At 40.3% G+C, this 22,846-nt stretch overlaps 1 protein-coding gene and 1 long non-coding RNA gene across 2 annotated transcripts; one reads left to right on the forward strand and one right to left on the reverse strand.

Moving 5' to 3' along the window:
* Positions 1 to 1,360: 1,360 nt before the first annotated feature.
* On the reverse strand, positions 1,361 to 16,072 carry LOC116736439 (NXPE family member 3-like). The gene is given in 9 exon segments (XM_032588886.1): positions 1,361 to 4,172; positions 4,254 to 4,451; positions 6,618 to 6,688; positions 7,655 to 7,950; positions 8,189 to 8,350; positions 8,352 to 8,642; positions 9,630 to 9,650; positions 13,887 to 14,045; positions 15,707 to 16,072. Coding segments are annotated over 9 exon segments (1,791 nt in total). The 5' UTR covers positions 15,725 to 16,072; the 3' UTR covers positions 1,361 to 3,597.
* LOC116736449 (uncharacterized) lies at positions 15,960 to 20,971 on the forward strand. Its single transcript, XR_004342560.1, has 3 exons — positions 15,960 to 16,071; positions 19,695 to 20,540; positions 20,640 to 20,971. It is a non-coding gene; the product is annotated as an uncharacterized LOC116736449 (long non-coding RNA).
* Positions 20,972 to 22,846: the final 1,875 nt, after the last annotated feature.

Raw genomic sequence — 22,846 nt, forward strand, 5'->3', positions numbered from 1 at the left:
ATAAAAATGCCTCTGTTTGTACATTTGATGGGATGTTTTGGGGGATTACACTTGTAATTTATTTATTATAACATCTTTATCCCTTAACAGCCACATTGTATTTGTTGTTATAAATGATTATTTTATTAACGATTTTCTCCAGCTCTGTTTCTGTGGTTTAGCCCTGGATTTATTGGACTTAGTTTCTGGTTTGTCTTTAAATCGTGTTGCAACCAGTTTGGTTCAAGGCTCACTGAACAACAATGGCGAGCGATTATGTGGGCAGAAATATTTTCCACATGTTGCCTTCGTGCCACAGGTGATGTGATCAATTTTAAATCATTTGACAGGGTAGTTTGACAAGTTTTATGCACTTACTGTCCCACGCTTTTATCAAACTTGCACTTTGATCAAACGTAATGCTTTATGTAAACACACGTATAAATTCTGCATGTACCGATGTTGTTCTGTTTATGCTCGACATCATCTTGTTACTCCGTGTAGCAGCTTTACTTGTGCTTTGGAACAGACCGGCCTTCGTGTGAATTTGGGCTTTATCTTTTCATTAAGACGCAAGAGAACGAAGCAAACTCAAAGGAAAAAATCGTATTCATATCCCTTTCATTTCTTTTTCACGGTCAGATGGATCATTGACGGTTTAAAATTTCAGAGTTTTCGCTCTGTTTTATTTTTTTACTTATCTCAAAAAGGTGAGAGTCTTAGACAACTGATCTTCAAAGAGCTGCAGCTGCAGGAAGCAAAATTAGAATTGAAGTTATGTTAATATATGTGTGTTGTAATTGACGTACCCTTTTTATTTTTTCCTTACTTCCTCTACGACCCTGCTCTCATTCGTCTGAACCGTTTACATGTATTTTTCACTGCTGTTCAAAGTAAACGAAGCAGGACCGACCCAGCAGGCTGAACATGGGGCCCGTTCTCTGTCGTGTCTTTGTTGCTTTCATTTTGATCATGTTCAAGTTCTTCATTTGAGAGAGCGCCAGCCTTTGTCATGTATTTCTTACATCTATTAAAATGCTTCGCATATCTTAGTTAAATATGCTGTCAGGATTAAGCAGTGATTGAACCTGATTCTTTTGCGGTGCAGGGCGGAGTTTTGGCACTGTTTGGATGTCATAGCTTGTCACTTGTCACTGGGAGCAATAAACCAGCATAATTAAACCCTTTCATCTCATGTATTCTTGTTTTTGTTGGGTGATGTGTGGATCAAGATGATACAAAGGAATTTCCAGCTTGCTACTTGTTTGCCTTTCAGGCATCGTGACGATCAGGAGGTTCACAGAGAAGTCGTGTAAATATTAGAATCGGTTTTTGTTTGGTGCTTCAGTGACAGATAACAATTAAAGACAGAAACACGTCATCATAGATGCCATACCAGCATTTATTGCACAGATGATAGTTGTTGGCTTCATAATTTATAAAAGGGATACTGCAGGTCATTGCTGTTTACCTAAAGGCATTTAATACCAGCACACTTGAGTTTACATTCTGGTCCATGGTCGCTGTGAGTCGTCCCTCCAGATCACCTGATTCCATCAAGTGCTGCAATCACTGCTGCATTTCTCCAGCTACAGTTCACAATCTTCACACTGAAGGTATAAACCACAAAGTTGTAGCTTCTGACAACATATCTAATAAAAATCGGATTCTTTATTAGCATTTGTTATTCTCAAAGTGAAAAAAAGTTAAAGAAAAAGTGCAATTCAAAAGCCTCCAAGTCTACGCATTCTCTCCTGATTGCATATTTCATCCACACATCTTCGGCTCGGTGGATGATGTATCTGCTTCCAAAACGATTCTCAGTAAGCCAGAGAGTTTCGTCTCTGTGACATTCAAAGTACAGGAAGATATCCAAACGCCAAGCAGCAAGACCCCTGGCAGGGATCTGAACCCACAACTGTTAAGATGGGAGGATTTAGGGCGGGGAAAAAAAAATGCAAAGTAGAAAACAGAGTTTGAGTTTAGTTTATATTTAAAGAAAAACTGGGGGAGGGGGGAGACCTACTACAGGAGAAAACATGCAGGAGAATAGGATGTAGGAACAATTAGGGAGGGAAGCAAATGGAAGGCTGAGTATAAGAATAAACATGGAGAAAAGAACGAAGAGGAAATCTAACAAAATACAGAAATAAATAGCAAATCTTCAAAACAAATCCCATATATAACAAGAAATAACTTAACTTACAGAAAGAATAAAGGAAATAATCAAAATAAAAAATCAAAACCAAAAACAACTGAACAACTTGGTGCAAAGCAACAGAGCTACCAGCTACCACAACATGTAGAACATTAATATAAATCAAGAAATAAAATAGTTATTTTGGAACAGTAAACTTTTTAAGCCTCGTCAGGTTGTCAGTGAATCTTTAGAATAAATAATTGACAGTTTATGGAGTATGAACCTTCACCTTAAAACATAAACTAAACCTTAAATAAACTCGAGTGAACTATGGGAATTTTTTTTTTGTTTGTCTTTACGTCTGAACACCTTGATAATCATCTAAAGACAGCAATAGAATGGATTCTTATATAATGCTTACATAGGAAGATGTAAAGTTGTACAAAACTAATTCACAGCTGCTCAACTTTATATTAAAAAAATGTTAGTTCTCTCGTTAGTTTGTTTTATCCTAACTCCCTTGTTCTCTCAATTTTGCTGCTCACACAGAAAAGGTCAAATCTGTGGCGCCGATGATCATTTAAGAACTGGTCTTACTGAAGGAGCTTTGAACAAGAAAACAAGTGATAAATAAAAGATCATAGATGGCAACGGCATGTTTAAAGATAAGGTCATCCTTGTGATTTACATAAACACCACAAACCTGATAGCCATCGCCTGGACGGGTTTGTTTCTTTATGCTTCACTGACCGCTTGTCGTCAAATGCCAAACTAGCGTGTGCGTCCAAACCAGATAGGCAAAACATTTCGCAACGCTCGTACGCTGAGGTTGCAGGTGGAAAATTTCCCACAGAATTCCTCAGATTTATTTCCTCTGATGTGTAGGAGCGAGCAGCCAGGCGCAAGGGCGAGAGCAACATGCACTTCTTTCTGCCAAGTCGTGAGCTCAGGATCCGTTTAAGGGAAACGGATCTGAAATTTCTGCAAAAGGAGGCCGAAAGGAAGTGTGGTCAAAACACACAACAACACGCAGCTCTGGTTAACAGCGACTAAGTGTTCTGTTCTAAACAAGAACAGGGACGTGTAGACAACAGCTGCCCTGTAGCATGGAGCTGTCGAGGAGGAGGCGAACATACACAAGCAACAGCAAGTGTCACCAGTGTTAGCCAACAAATGATAAGAGCAAATGAATATTTATCCTTAGAAATGTAACCAAGTGCAGAAATGTTCTGGTCAATCCCGACTCTTTGAAGAAATCTCCAAAGCTTTCAACTCAGTGGTGGATTCCTCAACTCCTTGGTAACAGTCGATTCCGATCATTTGTTTGCAAAATTGACTTAATCTCCTCCTGTTCTATATTGATATCTTACTTCATCATCTGGATTATTGGGTTTCACTTCTTTTTGCACAAGACATCAAGGTGTGAGTAGAGTAGCTGCCTTTTTATGTCAGTCCCATTTGCCACTTCATTGTTTTTCTTACTGCTTTGTTGCACCTTTAGACTTTCCACCAAGGGGGCAGGTGTGGGACAAGACAACGTCGATCATATTCTTTATTATGGGAGGCTGGGGGTGGAGGCTGTGTGGCAGGTGGTGGGCCAGGCACATCTCCCAGGCGTCCAGCAGCTGGACGTTCACCCCTTTGAATATTTCCCTGAGGACTTTATAACACTGCAGGGCGTACCAGTCACTGCTGGTCCGTATCTCACTGAGAACTGACCCTTTGGGATTAGAAGTCCTGATGATGACCAGTGTGTCTGGAGCTCTGGTCAACAGCTGCACCACTGCCCTCTTTATGTTCAGCAGACGTCGGATGTAGACCTCAATAGGGAAAGAGGTGAAGTGTGCCCAGACGCTAATCACTATGACAGTGTCCGGGCCTCCGGCCACAGTTCTCAACTCGGTGGCAATGTGACGTGTCTCAATGGCCGGCATGGGAGTGTAAAGAATTGGGGTGCCATGGCATCGGTACGTCAGTAAGATGTTGTTTTTGTAATCCAAGGCCATGTAAGGTCCTGCCTTTCCAGGACTTTTCAGGTCAAACTTCTTGAGATCTGAAATTATAGGAGAGAACAGATCAGACTGCGGCGTGAGGCAGTCTCAGCCGTTGCCGGACATTTCTGCCACGTGTCTACCTGGGGTGTTTCCAGTTAGAAATTCAAAAAATTGTCTGACAGTGGAATCTCCATAGAGGCGGACCACTTTCCCTTTCAGACACTGGGTTCTCGCCGAGGCGTTGTTAAACTGACGGACTGTGGTGCCGTCTAGTGCTCGCCACGCTCCCTGGTAGTAATAACCAGCAGGTTTAGTCTTCACAATGTCACTGGTCCCATCTGGAAGGTAAACAGGGAAGTTAAAACTTTCTTTTGTCACTGATTGTAACTATTCACCAATAACCTTTGAAAATATTGTCTTTCACCAGTAACTTCTACTACCGTTTCTGTTACTGGGCCTGCTGCTGCACCAGGTGATATGGGGCAGGGCATAGCACTTCTACTACTAGCATAGTAGCTTCATGCTACGGCTTAGCATGAAGCCGTAGCAATGCATTAAAGATCTGTTGTTGTTGTATCAACCTTCCAGATCCCTCAGGTCTTCTGGTTCTGGTTCTGCTCTGCATCCCCAGAACCAGAACCAAGTGACGAGAAGCAGAATTCAGCTTCTATGCTCCACAAATCTGGAACAAACTTCCAGAAAACTGTAAAACAGCTGAAACACTGACTTCCTTTAAAGCTCGACTAAAAACCCACCTGTTCACAGTTGTATTTGAAACGTAATCAATTACAAATTTAATGATGGCATTTGACTTAATGTCATGTTTTGATTGTTGATTCTATGTTGCATGACCTTGTGTTTCTGTGTTTGTAATGATGTAAAGCACTTTGAAATGCCTTGCTGCTAAAATGTGCTATACAAATAAAATTTGATTGATTGATGCTAAGGTCCAAGAGATTGCTTCACCCTGGATAAATAAATAATGTCATTTGAAAATGACATTATTTGCTGGACAGTAGACAGGTACCCTTCAAGCAACACTACTATGTAATCACACGCGGGAAAGGCAGTGCATCAAAGTTTGTAAAGTATTTCTGGCGTCAAAAGAGTTCCAGAAGAAGAATTGGGAAGATGTTGTGTAAAAAGTGCTTGCCAGACTGTCTAAAAGTTCATTTCTGCTGCCTCACTTGTCTTATGTTGGTAGAGGTCTGGTGGTTAATAAATATCTGCCGTTGGATGAGAGCGGCTAGAGTTTCAATCTGCTCTGGTTGGACCATACGTATTTGCTTTTGGGGAATCTGGTTGTCTCAGTTATAAAGCAAAACTTTTCCTCCAGGATTTCACTGGAATAACCCCTTTTGACCAGAAAAATGAATGCTCCACCTGCAATACGCCTGTTTGAGGAGCCTCTGATTGGAAGTAGTTTGGTGTCATTTCAACTCCGACTTCTGTCAGTGAGGGATCCAGTCGGAGGGAGGCTGGCTGTGTGGAACTATGCCTGTAATTTGCATTTATTCTGTATTTTTGTTGTGAAATTTCATCTTGCATACAGCAAAATTTGCCATAAACAAGAAAATCTGAGATGCTTTGAGAGAGTATGCAAGATACTCGACATAGAAAACAAGCAGCACTTATTATGGTTGAGTTTGGATTTTATAAACAAAAAAAGAAGAATTTGTCAGGACTCTGAGTTTTTGGGTTTGGTTTTGCTTTTCATCCCTGTAGTGTTTCTAATTATGTTTATTTCTTTGTTATTTCATCACCCTACATTCAGTCTAGAAGTCTTGGTGTTTCTTTAGAATTAGAAGTATTTTCAGCTTCCAGGTGTTTTCTCTAGTACATCTTCTTAGCCTCCCTGTGACACCTTCTCTCCGCCCCTCAGCTTGCTCCTGTTCCAACCACTCACACCTGCAATCAGTCATCTTCTCTAGTTGTTCTGTTTGCTACCTCCCAGGATTTAAGCTCCTCTATTTCAGTCCCAACTCGCCAGTCTGTCTCATCACTTTGCTCGTCACTCTTCTTGTCACTACCTTTGTTACCCTCGTGTCTCCGGTTTGCTTTGTTTTGAATCCTTGTAACCCTGGATTTTAGATTGTTGGTTGATTTTCTTCATTAAAATATCCACAATATGCTACGTCTGCAGCCTGCTGCGATTGGGTCCACTCCTACACACATCATGACAGAATGTTTAATTTGTGGGCCATGCAAGATGTAACATGTTTCGTCACTCAGGAGTCAGTTTTTAATTTGTGGGTTTACATCCTCTGTAAGTGTCTCTTTCTTTTATTAGTCCAGCAAATTTACTACGGACTCCGTTTTGTTTTGGGGTTTTATTAAAGGTTTTCATAAGTACTTTGAACTGCTTTGTTGCTGAAATGTGTGATACAAACAGAATGAAAATAGTCGTCCAACCTTCTCTGATGGAAACCAAATAAAAAAGGAGGTTTTGACAATGACAGCTGATCAGTCTTGTATGATGGAAGTAAGTAGACAGTGGCTTTTACCTTTAAGTTTGGGTAAAATGTCGATGCTGGAAGGTCCTGATGACGGAATGGAGACTTTCATGTTGACACCACTGCAGCAAAGATGAGCAAATGATAGAGTGTCATGGGATATGAAGTCTTTTACACATCCGGTGTTGTAATCCTAGTACCTGGATTTTCTTTTGTCCCTTTGTCGATACAACTATCTGCATATTCCTTATTCTAACTGGGCCTCCCATTTCCAATTATACTCAACAACTGAAGTCAGTTGAAGAGGAATTTACCAAATCTCCGAGCAGCAGTCCAGAAACCAACATACCTCTCTTTGGATGAAGTCTATTGGTGATAAAGACAATCTACAGTATATCCAGCACCATGTCTCGCTACTGACATGCAGAGACATTGTGCCTTCTTTCTTTTTCTGTTTTTGGCATTTTTCTCACACACACATTTTTCACATTTTTCAAACATCCATTAATGCCTGAGGTCTTCCAGACCCAAAGTCATTTAGTAAGGAATGTTTTGCATTATTGTCATACTACATAGTACAGAAGTTGTACAAGATTAAACTGAAACTTATCCGATGAGACATTCTCCGTTTGGTTGGGGTCATTTTATACAAGATAAAAAGAAGATGTGCACCAAAAAGTTCCACTTTGTCTTGTCAGACTTCTCTCAAAAGGATTTGAGCCCAAACTTTGAGTAGGCCACACTAAAACCGTGATTATATAGATCTATTTTTGAGCCACTTAGGGATGGGGTTGCCTTTCGTTACTACATTACATTCATAGGCTTGGGTTTTAAGCATTCCCAATAATAATCCAGTACTCTGACAAGAAGGGTGGTGCACAAACAAACTTTAAGTTATAAACTCCTCTCCCCGGCCCCTTTCAGACAGCCCAAACCATTGCGCAACACCTCTCTAAAACTCAAACTGCAACACAGATTTCGTGGAAATTCATTATGATGAAGGGAAACAGAATGTTGTTTGCCAAGTTGATGAGGTTTCTGCAGAGCAGAACCAGAAGGGTTGAGTGCAAACGTAACGTTGCACTCACCGCTGAAAGAGCTGATTTTCGTTGGATTCTGGTTTGAAACTGAATCCTCCTTTGGAGTGGGTGATCCTGTTGTCGCAGGTCAGTTTCTTTGGCTTGTAGCAGAACCAGGGCTCACCCGTGTGGAGGTCAGTGTAGTTGCACAGCTTCTCTTTGGGACCCTTGAGGCACACGTTGCATGTAACCGTCTCTGTGACGGAGCCTGAGCGAAAGACGCTAAGAAAATATGCTCTGTCTGGATACTCTTGGGTCACTTTTGCCAAGACTGTGATTGCCTCACTGGGGTGAACCAAGGACACCTTTTAGGAGCAAAGACAGAAGAAAAAACAAAGATATTAAACCCAACATTATTATAAACTACATTACATTATTGTATGTTTAGGGATGTGAGAAAATGATTTTCCTCCTTATAGATTCTCCTATTTCTCATAATAACCTGAACATTATCAGTTAATCTCATAATTACCAAGGTGAAAAAGGAGGTCTTAGCGGAAACACTTTTCTGCAACACTTGTCATAAAAGCTTCTGAGTCTCACCTCGACTTGTGCTTTTCCTTCCCACAGTAAAGAGAACACAGCGGTGTAGGAGCCGTTGCGGTGATCCAACACTTTCCCCGCCACGCCCGCAAACACGGCGCGGTTCTGCAGCCGAGCGTATAACAAGTCTCCCCCAGACTTCCTGGGGCGACCGCGGTAGTCAAGAGACTCTTATCAGAACCTCCATCTGATCCCCGACGTGCCAACTTCCCCCTCCTCTCCGTGGGAGAATGGTGAAGGTGCTGTGAGCTGGATCACTGGTGTCATTCAGGGAAAAGTCAGGCGGTACAGACGGCGTCTCAGGCCAGGCGATGGATTCCTTCAACAAGTTGACCTCTGTGGCGTTTTCAGGTGACGCAGAGTGGAAGGAGCAGACGCTGGCTGGCTCAGTGGGACCTAACGGAGTGATGGTGTTGGGTTTCGGCGCCATTTTGGTAGGTGTTATGTTAGTTATCTGAGGCAAAGAGGCAAATTTTGTCTTAAACTTTCTTCTAGTTTAGAGCTTGTACACATGAAGTTTCCTAGGATCACAGTTTCACTTCGAAAATACTGATTACTTCAGCAAGTTGAGATCTGATGAAACACGCAGCACTTTCCATGTGGCATTTCCTGTCCTGTTGTTATGAAGACAATTCTGTTCAGTTTCTCTATATGCTTTTAACACAGATGTTCCAGTCCTCTCTGTCTTAAAGTCAAGAAATAAATAGCTTTGCTTTATTGTTTTGGTTTTTCTACATTTTAGAATTTCCACTTCATTTCTGAATAAATTTGGAAAAATATCCTGATCCACTCTCAAACGAATTTATAAATATAGACCCCCCTGATTCTTTGTAACCTCACTGAAAGCGCTAGCTATAGCTAAAGGATGCAAATGTGAAAAAGCTCAGAAATTCCAACTAGGACAACTAAACTTTAATTTTGTCTAAGACAATGCAACTATGCTACATAATTTGATCAATAACTGTTTGGATTCAACAGGTTCCTGTGTTTGTTTTTTTGTTCTGCTCTGGCTCCCTGTGTTCTGTTGATTTCTGAATGTTTTTTTTATTATTATTTTTTACATACAATATTCATCAATTTACTCTACACAACCAACAACATGACGGCTGCATTGTTACAGTTTACGTCATTGACAAATTGTAGGTGGAACAGATTTAAATAACTTCCTGCGGAAAATTTAAAAAAAATAACAAAGAAAAAAAAATTAAGCAGAAGTTTAAAGATGATTTTTGAGCTAAGATTTAAAACAAATATCAAACATTTGAATCAGGAATAAGGCCATGAAAAAAATGTATTTTTAAGATGATAAATTTAGCTTTAACTGTTTTTGGAAAGTGCATATAATTTATTTTGGTCACTGTTTGATCCTGATTCATTTCCTTTTGAACTTAAGTCAGACATGTTGATTTGAAAAAGCAAAATGGATAAAGTGTGTACACACCTTTCTGAAAATGCAGAGTTTCTGTGAAATCAAAAGACAACGCATTAGTTCAAATACATCCTATGTGTCTTGAGCAATTTATGAATGTGAAAGCTACAACAGTTTAGTAGAACAAAAACAATGTACACACCCTTAATCTAAAGCCCAGTCTTGGAAGTGGAGGTGCGACAGAACAAGAAAAGAAATAGTCAGCCTTGACAGAAGGGTGGAACAGTAAACCAGGAGATTTGCTGCCTGCGTGACAAAAAGGATTTCAAGGTGTCGACACAAACAAGATGGCAGCAAGAGGGTTTGAAACCGAGAGTTTCACCAAATTACCAAGAGAAGTTAGTTAGAGACAGTTAGAAAGACAAGGATGAGATGATTCAGACGTGTGCAGAGGAGAGAGAGTTTATTGTGACCAAATGTCTTCTTTTCCCTTGACATGATGTTCACTTTTTCTATCCAGAGCATCTGGAGGGGCGGGGGGGGGGTTTCTTTAATTGATGAAAGTGTTTAGGTTTTCTTCCTTCTTCAGGGGATGAATTGGCATATTTAAACTGACATGGAATACCACAGCCTCTCCCACTGGTTGGTAGTTCTCATCTGATAATATTTACAAAGGGCAAGTAGGTCGGTTACTTATTTACCGACAACAAATAAATTTCACTCAGGTCGTCATGGGCGGCTGCCGCAAAGTGGATGGCGAAGCACAAAGTGAGAGTTCATCTACTGAATTCACTGAGGTTGTATACTGACAAAAACTAACGTCTGGAATGTAAAAATTGTTTTACAACTGTGTCTTTTTGAGACTATTGTGCTTTTATTTTTATTATATCAAATATATTTTCAGATTTTTGTGCAATTTTTGTCCAGAATGACTTATAAAAGTGAGTCATTATTGTTACAGCTTGATTTTCTAAGCTACAGTAGAGTGATTATGAGGGATGCTTTGATTGAAAATGTGCATTTGTAATAATACAAATTGTGTTATTATGGCATTACAATAACCATAATCAATCAATCAATCAAATTTTATTTGTATAGCACATTTCAGCAGCAAGGCATTTCAAAGTGCTTTACATCATTACAAACACAGAAACACAATGCAACATAGAATCAATAATCAAAACATGACATTAAGTCAAGTTCCATCAATAAATTTGTAATTGATTACGTTTCAAATACAATCCTAAACAGCTGAATTTTTAGTCGAGATTTAAAGGAAGTCAGTGTTTCAGCTGTTTTACAGTTTTCTGGAACTTTGTTCCAAATTTGTGGTGCATAGAAGCTGAATGCTGCTTCTCCTCGTTTGGTTCTGGTTCTGGGAATGCAGAGCAGAACCAGAACCAGAAGACCTGAGAGGTCTGGAAGGTCCAAAAATAATAACTTCAGTTTTGTTTCTGTTCAGCTGGAGAAAGTTTTGGCACATCCACACATTTATCTGTTCTAAGCATCTGTTCAGTGATTGGATGGGCTCTGAGTCACCTGGTGACATCGTAATGTAGAGCTGTGTGTCATCTGCATAGTTATGGTAGCTAATATTATTTCCTGTTATAACCTGAGTTATTGGGAGCATATAAATATTGAATAAAAGGGGTCCTAGGATTGAACCTTGGGGTACCCCACATGTGACCTTTGACCTCTTTGATGAGAAGTTTCCAATTGAAACAAAGAAATCCCTGTTCTTTATGTAGGATTCAAACCAGTTAAGCACTGGACCGGAGAGTCCGACCCAACTCTCCAGTCAATTCAGAAATATGTCATGGTCAACAGTGTCAAAAGCTGCACTGAGGTCCAACAGAACCAACACTGTGGTTCTCCCACAGTCCGTATTTATATGGATGTCACTGAACACTTTTACGAGGGCGGTCTCTGTGCTGTGGTGAGCACGAAAGCCAGACTGGAAGTAGTCAAAGCGGTTGGTTATAGTTAGGAAGCTAGTTAATTGTTTAAACAGCTTTTTCAATAACTTTGCTGATGAATGGGAGGTCAGAGGTCGGCCTGTAATTCTGCATTAGTGATTTGTCCAGATTGTTCTTTTTTAGAAGTGGTTTGATTACTGCTGTTTTCAAAGCCTGGGGGAAAACGCCTGATGAGAGCGATGAGTTTACTATTTGGATCAGATCAGCAGCAATAACAGGCAGGACTTTCTTAAAGAAATGTTCTGGAGTTATAGATCTAGGACATCCAGACAGCAGGAACTGGAGCTTAGTTGACTTATAATTTCCTGTAGGGTTTTATAATTAAATAGTTGAAATTGGGTCATTTTTCCTGTATTTGTTTTGTTTGGGCACAGCATTGGTACTGACTTTATAGTGGATGTGCAGATTAATCCTCTGATTTTTTGAATTTTCTCTGAAAAGAAGCTGGAAAACTGGTTGCAGGCAGCAATACATTGGAATTCAGGCGGTAACGTCACAGGAGGGTTTGTGATTCTGTCAACTGTTGCAAATAAAGCTCGAGCATTGTTAATGTTTTTGTTTATGACATCCGCAAAGAAAGCCTCTCTTGCATGTTTTAGTGTTAAATGATAGTTGCGTAGTCTTTCTTTCTAGATGTCACAATGAACGTGGAGTTGAGTTTTAAGCCATTTTCGTTCTGCCCTACGGCAGAGTTGTCTTGCAGATCTAACTGTTTGTGTATTTCTCCATGGAGATTTCTTCCTACCAGACACAACCTTCATTTTAATTGGGGCAATGGAATCAATAATATCTGAAACTTTAGACTGAAAATCATCTACCAACTTATCTACATCATTACAGCTTAAGGGTGAGGAAGAAGAGTAGATTTGATTAAAAGTTTCTGCTGTGTTTTCAGTGAGAGAACGTTTTGTGATGGTTGCTGTTTGTGTAAGTGGGTTAAAAGATAAAGAACTTTCAAAGATAACAGGAAGTGATCCGACAGGGCGACATCAGTTACAGAGACATTGGGAAAGATTCACACCCTTACTGTTTATCCAGGTCCAGTGTGTGTCCTTGAGTGTGTGTTGCTTGTTTGACATGTTGTGTTAGACCAAAATTCTCTAAAATATTAGAGCTTTTTTGCCCCTCTGTCTTGGGGGTTGTCAACATGAATGTTGAAATCACCGACAATTATTAAACAATCATAATCAATACATATGAGAGATAGAAGTTCATTCAAGTCACTAAAGAAATTTTCCACAAAAGTTGGAGTTTTGTATAAAGTTACTGTCAAAGTTCGTTTGTGGCCTTTAATCTCAATTCCAAGATACTCAAAAGAGGTGAAGTGACCCAAAGAGATTTTACTACAATTTATGGTATTCTTAAATATTGAAGCCACGCCTCCTCCTTTTTTGTGTTTTCTATTCTCACTGAAGAAATTGTAGTTAGGAGGCGCAGATTCAATTAGTACGATCGATTCATTATTGTCATTCAACCATGTTTCTGTCAGAAACATAACATCGATATTATGCTCAGTGATGAAATCATTAATTAATAGAGCTTTAGCACAGAGAGATCTTGTATTTAAAAGAGCGAGTTTAAGTGACTTGGAGGCCAAGAGTTCTTCAGTCTGAGGTTTGAATTAAAACAGCTGTATTTTATGTTTCTGTTTCTTGTAAATTTTCTTGTAGTAATCCGGACAGGTAATGTCCTGTTCTGGACACATTCTGGAGTAAGAAGGGTGTAAAGATAAAGTCTGGACCCCGGCCTCAGACCTCAGAAACGCAGAGTGATGGATCCTCTGGGACGTTAGAGTCAGGTGGCTTAAATGAAGTGAGGTCTGCTACGTGAGCGCTAAGGAGAGACGTCCCAAGTACAACCTGTTGATTCATTAACCATAATAACCATAATTGTGTTATTATGGTAATTATGTCATTGTTTACAAATATTTTACGCTTTCAACAGCATCCACACCGCCTGCATTGCTTCTCTGGTTCCCTTAAACACGCCATAATCCTGTAGTGCATCGTCATAATTGTCACATAGCTGAATAAATGTCACACGGACAACCTGCTACTAAAACACACAAACACCAACAACATGGAAATAAACATCAGCTGTTAATTTCGGCGCAGTTTTACTTCTCGGACCGTTAAAAAGTGACTAACATTGGCCAATAACGGAGTGAAAGTTTTTGTTGAAGTGTTTCAGAATCGGCACAAATGTTTCTCTTTTTGTCTAACTCAACACGTGGTCACCCTAAGACAGCGGTTTGGAGCAAAAGCAGAAAAAAAGTCAATGAACAAAGTTTTAGGACTTTAAAAATGGCACTTATGAAATTAGAACACATGAACAAAGCATGTCAAACGCTCACCCCGCCGGATATACAGCTGCTCTGATGGCTGAAGTCCATGTAGTACAGCATGAACAACACCACAGATAAAACCATGAAGAGAAGGATGAAGCTGCAGTTCATGAGGCAACGGTTTCTGGAAGCTCGGCCCTTGTTTAGCAGGGGTGTCTTGATTCCACTCTGCATTAAAAGACAAAAGCATAAAAACAAAGAACATTTCCTTGTACATTTCCAGTCTCAGTTGGTGTGAGTTTAAGTTTAAAGTTCTTTATTTGAGCCATGACTGGTGTGATTATGACGTATTTTTAACTTAAGAATGGTATGGAAATGTATAGATTGTGCTAATTACACATTCAGTTGGTCTGCTATAGTTTGCTATTGCTGCCATGGTCTTTTTTTTATTGAGTATGATTTCTGAATCCTACTTTTGTGGCTCATAAATTTCTCTCTGCCTAAAGATACACAGATGGAACAGTTTGTTTTGCTTTGTCATTGTTTTATGTCTGTATGAAAACCAAACCAGTCATACCAATACAGGCTGAAAACATATTCTTGTACCTAGACTGTCAAGTTTTTCAGTATGAAATTATATGAATAACGACTTTATAGAATGTCTTAGAACGGCGATGGAGATCTGATAGTTTCTAAACCTGTCACAGTCACAATGGCACAGCTTGGTTGACGTCTCCATCAAAGCGTTTGGATATAAAACCATTTCATTTAGACACACATCCCAGTGAACCAGATGCCTCTGAATCTTCAGAGTCACATAAAGACGATTACAAAGTGAGCCTTCTATCACCTGAACAACATTTCCAGGATTAAAGGACTAATGTCTAGGCAAGATCTAGAAATACTCATCTTCGTCGCATCCATTAGTGGATCAGTGTCCTCAAAGGCATGCCTAATAAAACTTATCTGATCCAGAACGCTGCCGCTCGCATCCTCACTAAAACCAGGAACATAGAGCACATCATACCAGTTCAACAGTCCTTCCACTGGCTCCCTGTAGCTCAGAAAATAGACTTTAAAATACTTTTGTTAGTTTATAAATCACTGACCGGCTTAGCACCATAATACATTAAAGATCTGCTGTTGTTGTCTCAACCTTCCAGACCCACCTGGTCTTCTGGTTCTGGTTCTGCTCTGAGTTCCCAGAACCAGAACTAAACATGGAGAAGCAGCATTCAGCTTCTATGCTCCACAAATCTGGAATAAACTTCCAGAAAACTGTAAAACAGCTGAAACACTGAGTTCCTTTAAATCTAGACTAAACGCCCTGCTGCTTAGAGTCGCTTTTGAAACATAATAAATGGGACATTGAGCAACATATTTGCTGTGTATTATTTTGATGATGCCACTTGTGTTTCAGCACCAAGATGACACAGACAGATAGTGACTCTCGAAACCCTCCACTGTGTTGTGCAGTGTGTTTGCCAAAACCACGTTAAGCAATCGTTGAATAAAGGACTCTTATAAATCAATCAACATCTGTGCTGTGGCTGTAATTTGATGTGTTTACTGTAATGAGTCAATATTAAAGTATTGTCAAACTTGTGCAAGACGATAACTTTCAGCATACAAATTTTTGTGTGCCGGTCAAGTCAGAGTCCAGGTTAAAGGTTAAAGACCTACAGGTTATACATACATCTGTAGGTCTACAGCATAACAGAGTTATGAGGAGGGAGCTTGAGCATGACAGAAACATTTTACCTCAACTGAAGTTAGGCGGAAAACACCTGAACAATCTCAAGAAGTTGTCACCTCAGAAGCCCTTAAATTTCAGACGACAAAAAAGGAGAGACGATTGAAGCAATTTTGGGGTCTTTTTGTTGATTTACCTTTACTTTCGTTTCCATCGTCGTCCTCACTTTGTCATGTTCACAGAGCTGTACGCAGATCGGTGTGTGTGTGTGTGGGTGTGTGTGTGTGTGTGTGTGTGTGTGGGCGTGTGTGCGCGGGTGTCTGTCCCTGCCCCTCTCCTAACAGGGTGTGACCAACTCTTTCAGCCTGTCAGCGTATCAGGCAGAGCCTCAGAGCAAGAAGTTCTGCTCCGAGACATCCCAGATTGGTTTTACCTTCTCATTTACGTTCCTTGAGTTCTGAAACGAAACTTATCCATGCTGCCTCTCCTTTGGGAAAACATGTCCCCCCTGCTCATTCCTTGGACTTTGGTAACCTGCTTCTACCTTCCAACCGTCTTTTGGTGAGACCTTCCTCTTTGAATCTCCTCACCACTTCCTTCCTTCCTGAAACTTTTTTACCCAAACTACTTTGTAACAACTCACTGCTCGCTTAGTTGCAGCCCTTTGATATTTATTCACATCTAAGCATATTTGTGTCGTCACAGTGATAATTCAACAGCACAGGCAAGTACAGGACAATGCATTCCATATATGGTAACTCTTTGACAGCGTATGTTTATACACAGAATGTTATCTATTTTCATGGAAAGCTGCGAAAGCATCTGCACAGTGTCTGGAAACGTCTTTAACAAGAAGTCACATCTTGCAGAAGTAGAAAAACACAACAGATACATCAGTAAATAAATGGTAAAACTATCAATTCCCTATCACAATGTACTATTTTCAAAACGTCTCCTAAACTTTCCTCTGGTGGTCTTAGGGGTTAGGGTCCTCGATGTGACTGTCACCGGTTCGAGTCCCGGTCTCTTGACCTTTTCCCACAAGCCTTCCCCATCTCTCACAACCTGCTTTCTTGTCGGATCACTTTTAGTTGGGCCCCTAGAGCAAAGAAACTCCTTAAAAATAATAATAAAAATCATTAAAAACTAAAACATTTTGCATTTAAGTCCAGATTTTCTGGACTCAAGTGTCTAAAACCTGCATCCAATATATTCAGATAATTGTTTTACTGCTGATTCAAAAGCAAATACCAGCAATGTGCCTGTGTATGTTTGGGGCCAATATGGATAATAAAACCCAGATGAGTTGTGCTTAAATGTCTATAAAATCATAAAAACAGAAATTTTAGAAACGTGAGTTTGGAAAAGTGTATTTTGATGTCCAGCAGGCCTTCGCTGAAACCTACTGTGAACCAAGGTGTATTTTTATTGTCACTCAATAAACAGAAGAGGGAAATGTGTCAACTCAGAACTTTGTTCACTCACTACATGGGACAATTTTATTGGGAGGAAGTCGTCAAGCAGGCACTCACCAACCAACACAACCGTGGCACGACTAGCTAGCATAACCAAGGCAGGAGAAGTGAATTAAGTTCTTTCATTGCAACAGGTGGAATTTAGAAGCGTTGAAGACTTTTGAACTGTTTAGCTTCTCGGGTCCAGTCACTTCATTTGGTTGGTTTTCCCAGACAAAACAGTGGATATTAAAACCCAGATGGTTTGGATTTTAATGTTGACCATAATGTCATAAAAACCTTAAAATTTAGAAAATTGAGTGTGTTCAGTGATGTATTGATGTTGATGTTCAACAGGCCTCTAGGTGAACATATTGAATACTCATTGGGCAAATGAGTATTTTTACTCTTCCTTAAGCGAATGCCTTGTTAAACTTTAGTTTTGTGGATCAATTCCTTCCTGTTTCCAGGGAAACAACCACTGGCACAGATCACCATAAACCAACTTTAAGAAACTTTTTCAAGCACACAGTGATCACGCAAGCACTAAAACAAGCCATCCATGCAAAGCAGGAGAACAAGAGTGAGTTTATGCACCGTCCTGTAGGGAAATTTGTGTTGTGCAGCAGGTATAGTACAGTATATTGTACGGTGCTAGCTTCAGTTGTGGAGCTAGCCCAGTAAAAATAAGTAGAGGAACTGGAACTGCTGGGCTAACATTCTCCACCCACATCAAAAGAGCACCAATACAAACATCCAAATACTTGAAGAAATGGTAGCAGTAGATAACCAAAACTTCATGTCAAACTTTATTCAACTCAACGTTTACAAAACAGCCAAACAAATGAATGTAGGCGAAGCTAAGTGGGCTAAACTTTGTCAAGCGTAGCTAAGATGCTAAATTAAAAATTTTGCTCCACTATTAGCACATTAGTGGAAGTGTTCCTACCACTGATAATCAGTTGTATTGGCCAGGAACTGACCAGGTCAGTATAGCTCAGGGGTGGGCAATTCTGGTCCTCGAGGGCCGGTGTCCTGCAACTCTTAGACTAGGGTGACCAAACGTCTGTATTTCCCGGGACATGTCCGTATTTCACGTCCTGTCCCGAGCGTCCCGGTTTTTTTTTAGAAAGTGAGGAAATGTCCTGTTTTTTAAATTTCCTTCATTGGACCATTAAATTTACAGGCACTAGGACACTGCGCACGGCGCTGCGTGTGATGTACTCCCTGAGCCGCGTCAGTGCGGGCAGCCCTGTTCTTAATCAGAAGATAGATAGCGTGGCTGTCAGTACGCCAACAACATGCCAAAGCGCAAATGTATGTTTACCGACGATTTACAAAAGAGTTTCCCCGCTTTCAAACCGGGTCGAGACAAATGGGAGGCCTTGTGCACAGTGTGCAAAGCAGGCACATATGTCTCGGTGTCCAATGGAGGTGCAAGGGATCTGAAAAGCCACCTGGACACCGAGAAACACAAAACAGCTGTCCGAGGTGAGAGTAGTGCTAGCTCGATCACACAGTACTTTGTCAAACCAGGGAACGAGGATGCAGTGAATGCAGCGGAGGCTGCATGGTCATTCCACAAAGTGAAACATCACAACAGTTATCGATCTATGGACTGCACGAGTTCATTGTTGAAAAAGACCCTCCCCGATTCAGACACTGCCAAAAAGTTTAGTTGTGCCCGAACTAAGACCGAGGCTATTGTTGATGGTGTTCTGGCACCTCATTCTGTCGAAGTGGCGCACGAAGCGCTCAAAGACATCCCATTTTGTGGTGTAAGTACTGATGGGAGTAATCACGGTGCGGTGAAAATCTTCCCCATAATTATTCAGTACTTTGATTGGAAGGAGGGTGGTGTGCAGAGCAAGTTGATTCAAGTGCAAGACACACCAAATGAGACTGCAACCACCATCGCCAATTACCTAATGGAAACATTGGCAAAAAACAATTTGGCTTCCAAATGCGTCGCGTTTACCAACTGTAAATATCATGTTATTGTAGGATTACGTAGGCCTATGTTAAGTGAGTGCATGCCACAGACATCTCTATGCATGGGAACAGAGATCCCCCCCGCTGACCTCATTATTTGACTCAGGTGTGTTGAAGTAGAGATACATCTAAAAGTTGCAGGAGACCGGCCCGCGAGGCCTGGAGTTGCCCACCCCTGGTATAGCTGATGCTGATAGGAAAACTGCAGTCGCTCCACCAGGGGGCGTTTGATGGCCACCAGGATTCAATGACCAAAGACATCAGGGCGTCAAGCCTGTAGTCATTCAATCCTGTGATGTGTTTCTTCCCCCAGTTGAGCGTCAGGCACGTTTGTTCATCTTCAAATCAAAATAATTACATTCCAAGCTGTATCTGAAACCAGAGAAAAAATGTAATTAGTCTGCAAGCCATTAGAAAGGGTTCATAAAATTTGTATAAAAATTTGGAAATACCACATGTCCAGTTATTGTTAGAGGCCTGATTCATTTTGATGGTCTGATCAGTGCTTAATGTGAGGGAAAAGTGTCCTCCAGCAACAAGAGCACAGTTAAAGTCCAGCCCGTTCACCAATGTGTTCTTTATTTATGAACACAGTTATTGAAATACCAGTGACTTTACAGGCGGATTAATAATACAGGTAGACTATAAAGTTTTGAATTGCAGGTTTATGTAATGAGCAATTTTCATACCAACAGATTTATTCAGCTTCAATAACACTTCATGTTATCGTTCCAGCAGGACAATGACCCAAAGCAAACATCAAGCCTGGTTTTGGAACAAGTGAAACAGAATCAGATCTGAGAAAACCTCCCCAAACACTCAACCCCATAAAATGTGGGAAATATCTGACCATGATTCAAACCAAAGTCCTTACTGCTGGTCAACAACTGAGGCAATAAATTCAGTTCTGTGCACTGAGTTTCTGTTCATAAAAGATAATAGAGGTTTATATTGTTTCAAAAAATTGTAAATATAGCATGGAATGTCTGTAATTAATCTGATATTTATAGCAACAATGAGCATGTGTTACATCTACCTCTTGTTCTTGGTATTGTCTCTGTATTAAACTGGTGAACTCTGGTGCCATCTAGTGGATCGTAAGGCTGAAGTAACAAAAAGGCCTTGGCAGTTCTCTTCATTTCACCTCGAGAGTCCCAATGGATGTGAAGGTTTAAACAAATAAATACTAAACAATCTAAACAACTGGCTTCATAGTTAATAATTACTGGGTTACTGTAACAATATTCAGACAAATAAATTGTTCATTTTATTAAATAACTTGAATGCACAGAATGTTTTTTTAAGTGTTTCCATTTACAGACTGGTGTAGATACGAACCATAATTAGTGATCAGTAGATTACACATTATTACATAGTTGTTATGTCCAGGTGAGCACTAGATGGCACCACAGTTAATGAGTTTAACAATGGCAAAGCGATCAGACAGTGTCTGAAAAGGAAAGTGGTCTGAATTCTTCATTGCCAAAGTTCCAGTAGAAATATCTGTTTTTAGATGGAGCAGCATTAGAGTTTGCTCATTCACGCCTCCCCAAACACATCAGACTTCTAGACAAGCTAACTACAGTTTGATTAAAACAGACTAAGCAGAGCTGGTGTGAATGCATGTTTATTGGCGCTCCGCTGCCACGGCCCTCCCCTCCGTGCTCCTCTATTGCCGGTCAGCCAGTTCCACTTTGCTGCCAACGAACTGGACAGCGTGGTTGGAGGAACAAACACTGTAGTCATTTTTGGCGTCTGGGCACACTTTGGCGTTTACCCTGTGGAGGTCTACATCCGACGTCTGCTGAGCATAAAGAGGGCAGTGGTGCGGCTGTTGACCAGATACTCTGGTTATTATCAGGATTGGTAATCCCAAAAAGCTGACAGCACAAGAAACAGTAACCACCGATGATGACTGTTTTCTTCATTGTGACAAGTTTGTGTCAGTCTTTATGAATATTTATGACTGTCGTCATGAAGTGTCATTTCGGTAAATAAAGACACTTTAATGCAAAGTTGGCACTTTTAATTGACTTTTAATGCAACTTTGTCTTGAAAGTGTCATTATTTAGCGAATGACACTTCATGACGACAGCCATAAACATTCATAAAGACTCCTTCATGTTCATAACAGGTGTTATGTCATATTTGTAACAGTGTCATGTCAGTCTTATGAGCTGATATGACATAAATAAAAGTATATGAAAGAATAAAGAACAAATAAAGGATAAGAGTGAAACACTATGAATCCTATTATTTGGCTCTCATTTCTCATTTCTCATTGTACTACAGCAAAATTGCTGTAGTACAATCTGTCCACTGGGTGCCAGTATTACAGGAATTATTAACCGGCGCCAACTAGTGCCGAAGAAGAAAGAGTTTGCTATACCGAACATGGCTAACTCTAATTCGAAACGAGAGAGAATTGGTCAGGCAGCTGCCATTTTAAACACCATTCTATCTTCTCCGGAGGCAACCAGCACTTTGACAGGCGCATTAAACGATTCAACGACTGCCCGCAGTGCTACAATCTGGCACCCAGTGGACAGATTGTACTACAGCAATTTTGCTATTTTTAATCAATCAATCAGATTCATTTATTTCTATAGCACATTTAATCTACAAGAAAGTTAAACGTTCTATATATATTTAAAAGCACAAATATACTAAGTAATAGAACATACAGTGAGTCAACAATCGAAACTTATAGTTTAGGATCTACGCATGCGCAGTTTGATCCAAAAATTATGCCCCGCCTCTTCCGTGACAACTCTCACACATTCAAAAAGAGTCTCGCTCTCACACATTCATAAAAAGTCTCGCTCTCACACATACATAAAACGAGTCTTAGTACTGTGTGTGTGTGTTCAACTTTAGTCTTGTGTATGTGAGAGATAAACGTCTGTGTGTGTGCGAGCTGATAGCAGTGTATGTGAGCGAGAAAGTTAACGTTTGTGTGTATGTGCGCGAGCTGGTAGTAGTGTATGTGCGCGAGCTGGTAGTAGTGTATGTGAGCGAGAAAGTTAACGTTTGTGAATGTGCGAGCTGTTAGTACAGTGTATGTGAGCGAGCTGATAGTAGTGTATGTGCGCGAGCTGATAGTAGTGTATGTGAGCGAGCTGATAGTAGTGTATGTGAGCGAGAAAGTTAACGTTTGTGTGTGTGTGTGTGTGACATTTTAGTAGTGTGTGTATACGCAATTTGAGTATTTTTTGAATGTGCGTGAGTAATTTTTGAGTGTGCGTGAGTTTTTGGTAGTGTGTGAGAGACAAAACGTAATTTTTTTGAGTATGCGAGGCTATTTTTTTGGAGTATGCGAGACTTTTTGGTAGTGTGTGAGAGACAAAACGTACATTTTGTCCTAAACGGCCCCTCATAGTTTTTAGCCACACACACACACACACACACACGCAGCGGAAACAGACTAACAGCCACTGGAAGAGTGAAATTTTCTGCATACCTATTAATCAATCAGAACCAGAAGTCCTAGAAAAATAGAAGTTAGACAAATTCTAGTTTTTCAGAAAGGAAGTAACAAACACAAAACAAACCATCTCTGCCCCAACAAACACTTCACTGTCAAGACACAAAACATCAAATGTCTTCAGTCCACAAAATTAAGGACAACAACTGATGGTCAATATTTTAGCAGGACATTTGGGTGCCAATCATTTTAGTTAAATATGATTCAATGGACCCTACTGTTACTGGACACGGGTTTGACAAAATGTTTTGACAATTTTGCATACACTGCCATGTTGTCATATTTTTGAAGTATGATTTATTTGAGTGGCAAGGCTGTCACAGTTTCAGTTCAGCACTAGATGTCACTGGTGAGCAATGAATGAAGCACCAAGTAATGAACCTTTGGGCAAATCAATGGGCTTTAA

This window comes from Xiphophorus hellerii, chromosome 17 (genome assembly GCF_003331165.1).
Source record: "Xiphophorus hellerii strain 12219 chromosome 17, Xiphophorus_hellerii-4.1, whole genome shotgun sequence".
NCBI lineage: Eukaryota > Metazoa > Chordata > Actinopteri > Cyprinodontiformes > Poeciliidae > Xiphophorus > Xiphophorus hellerii.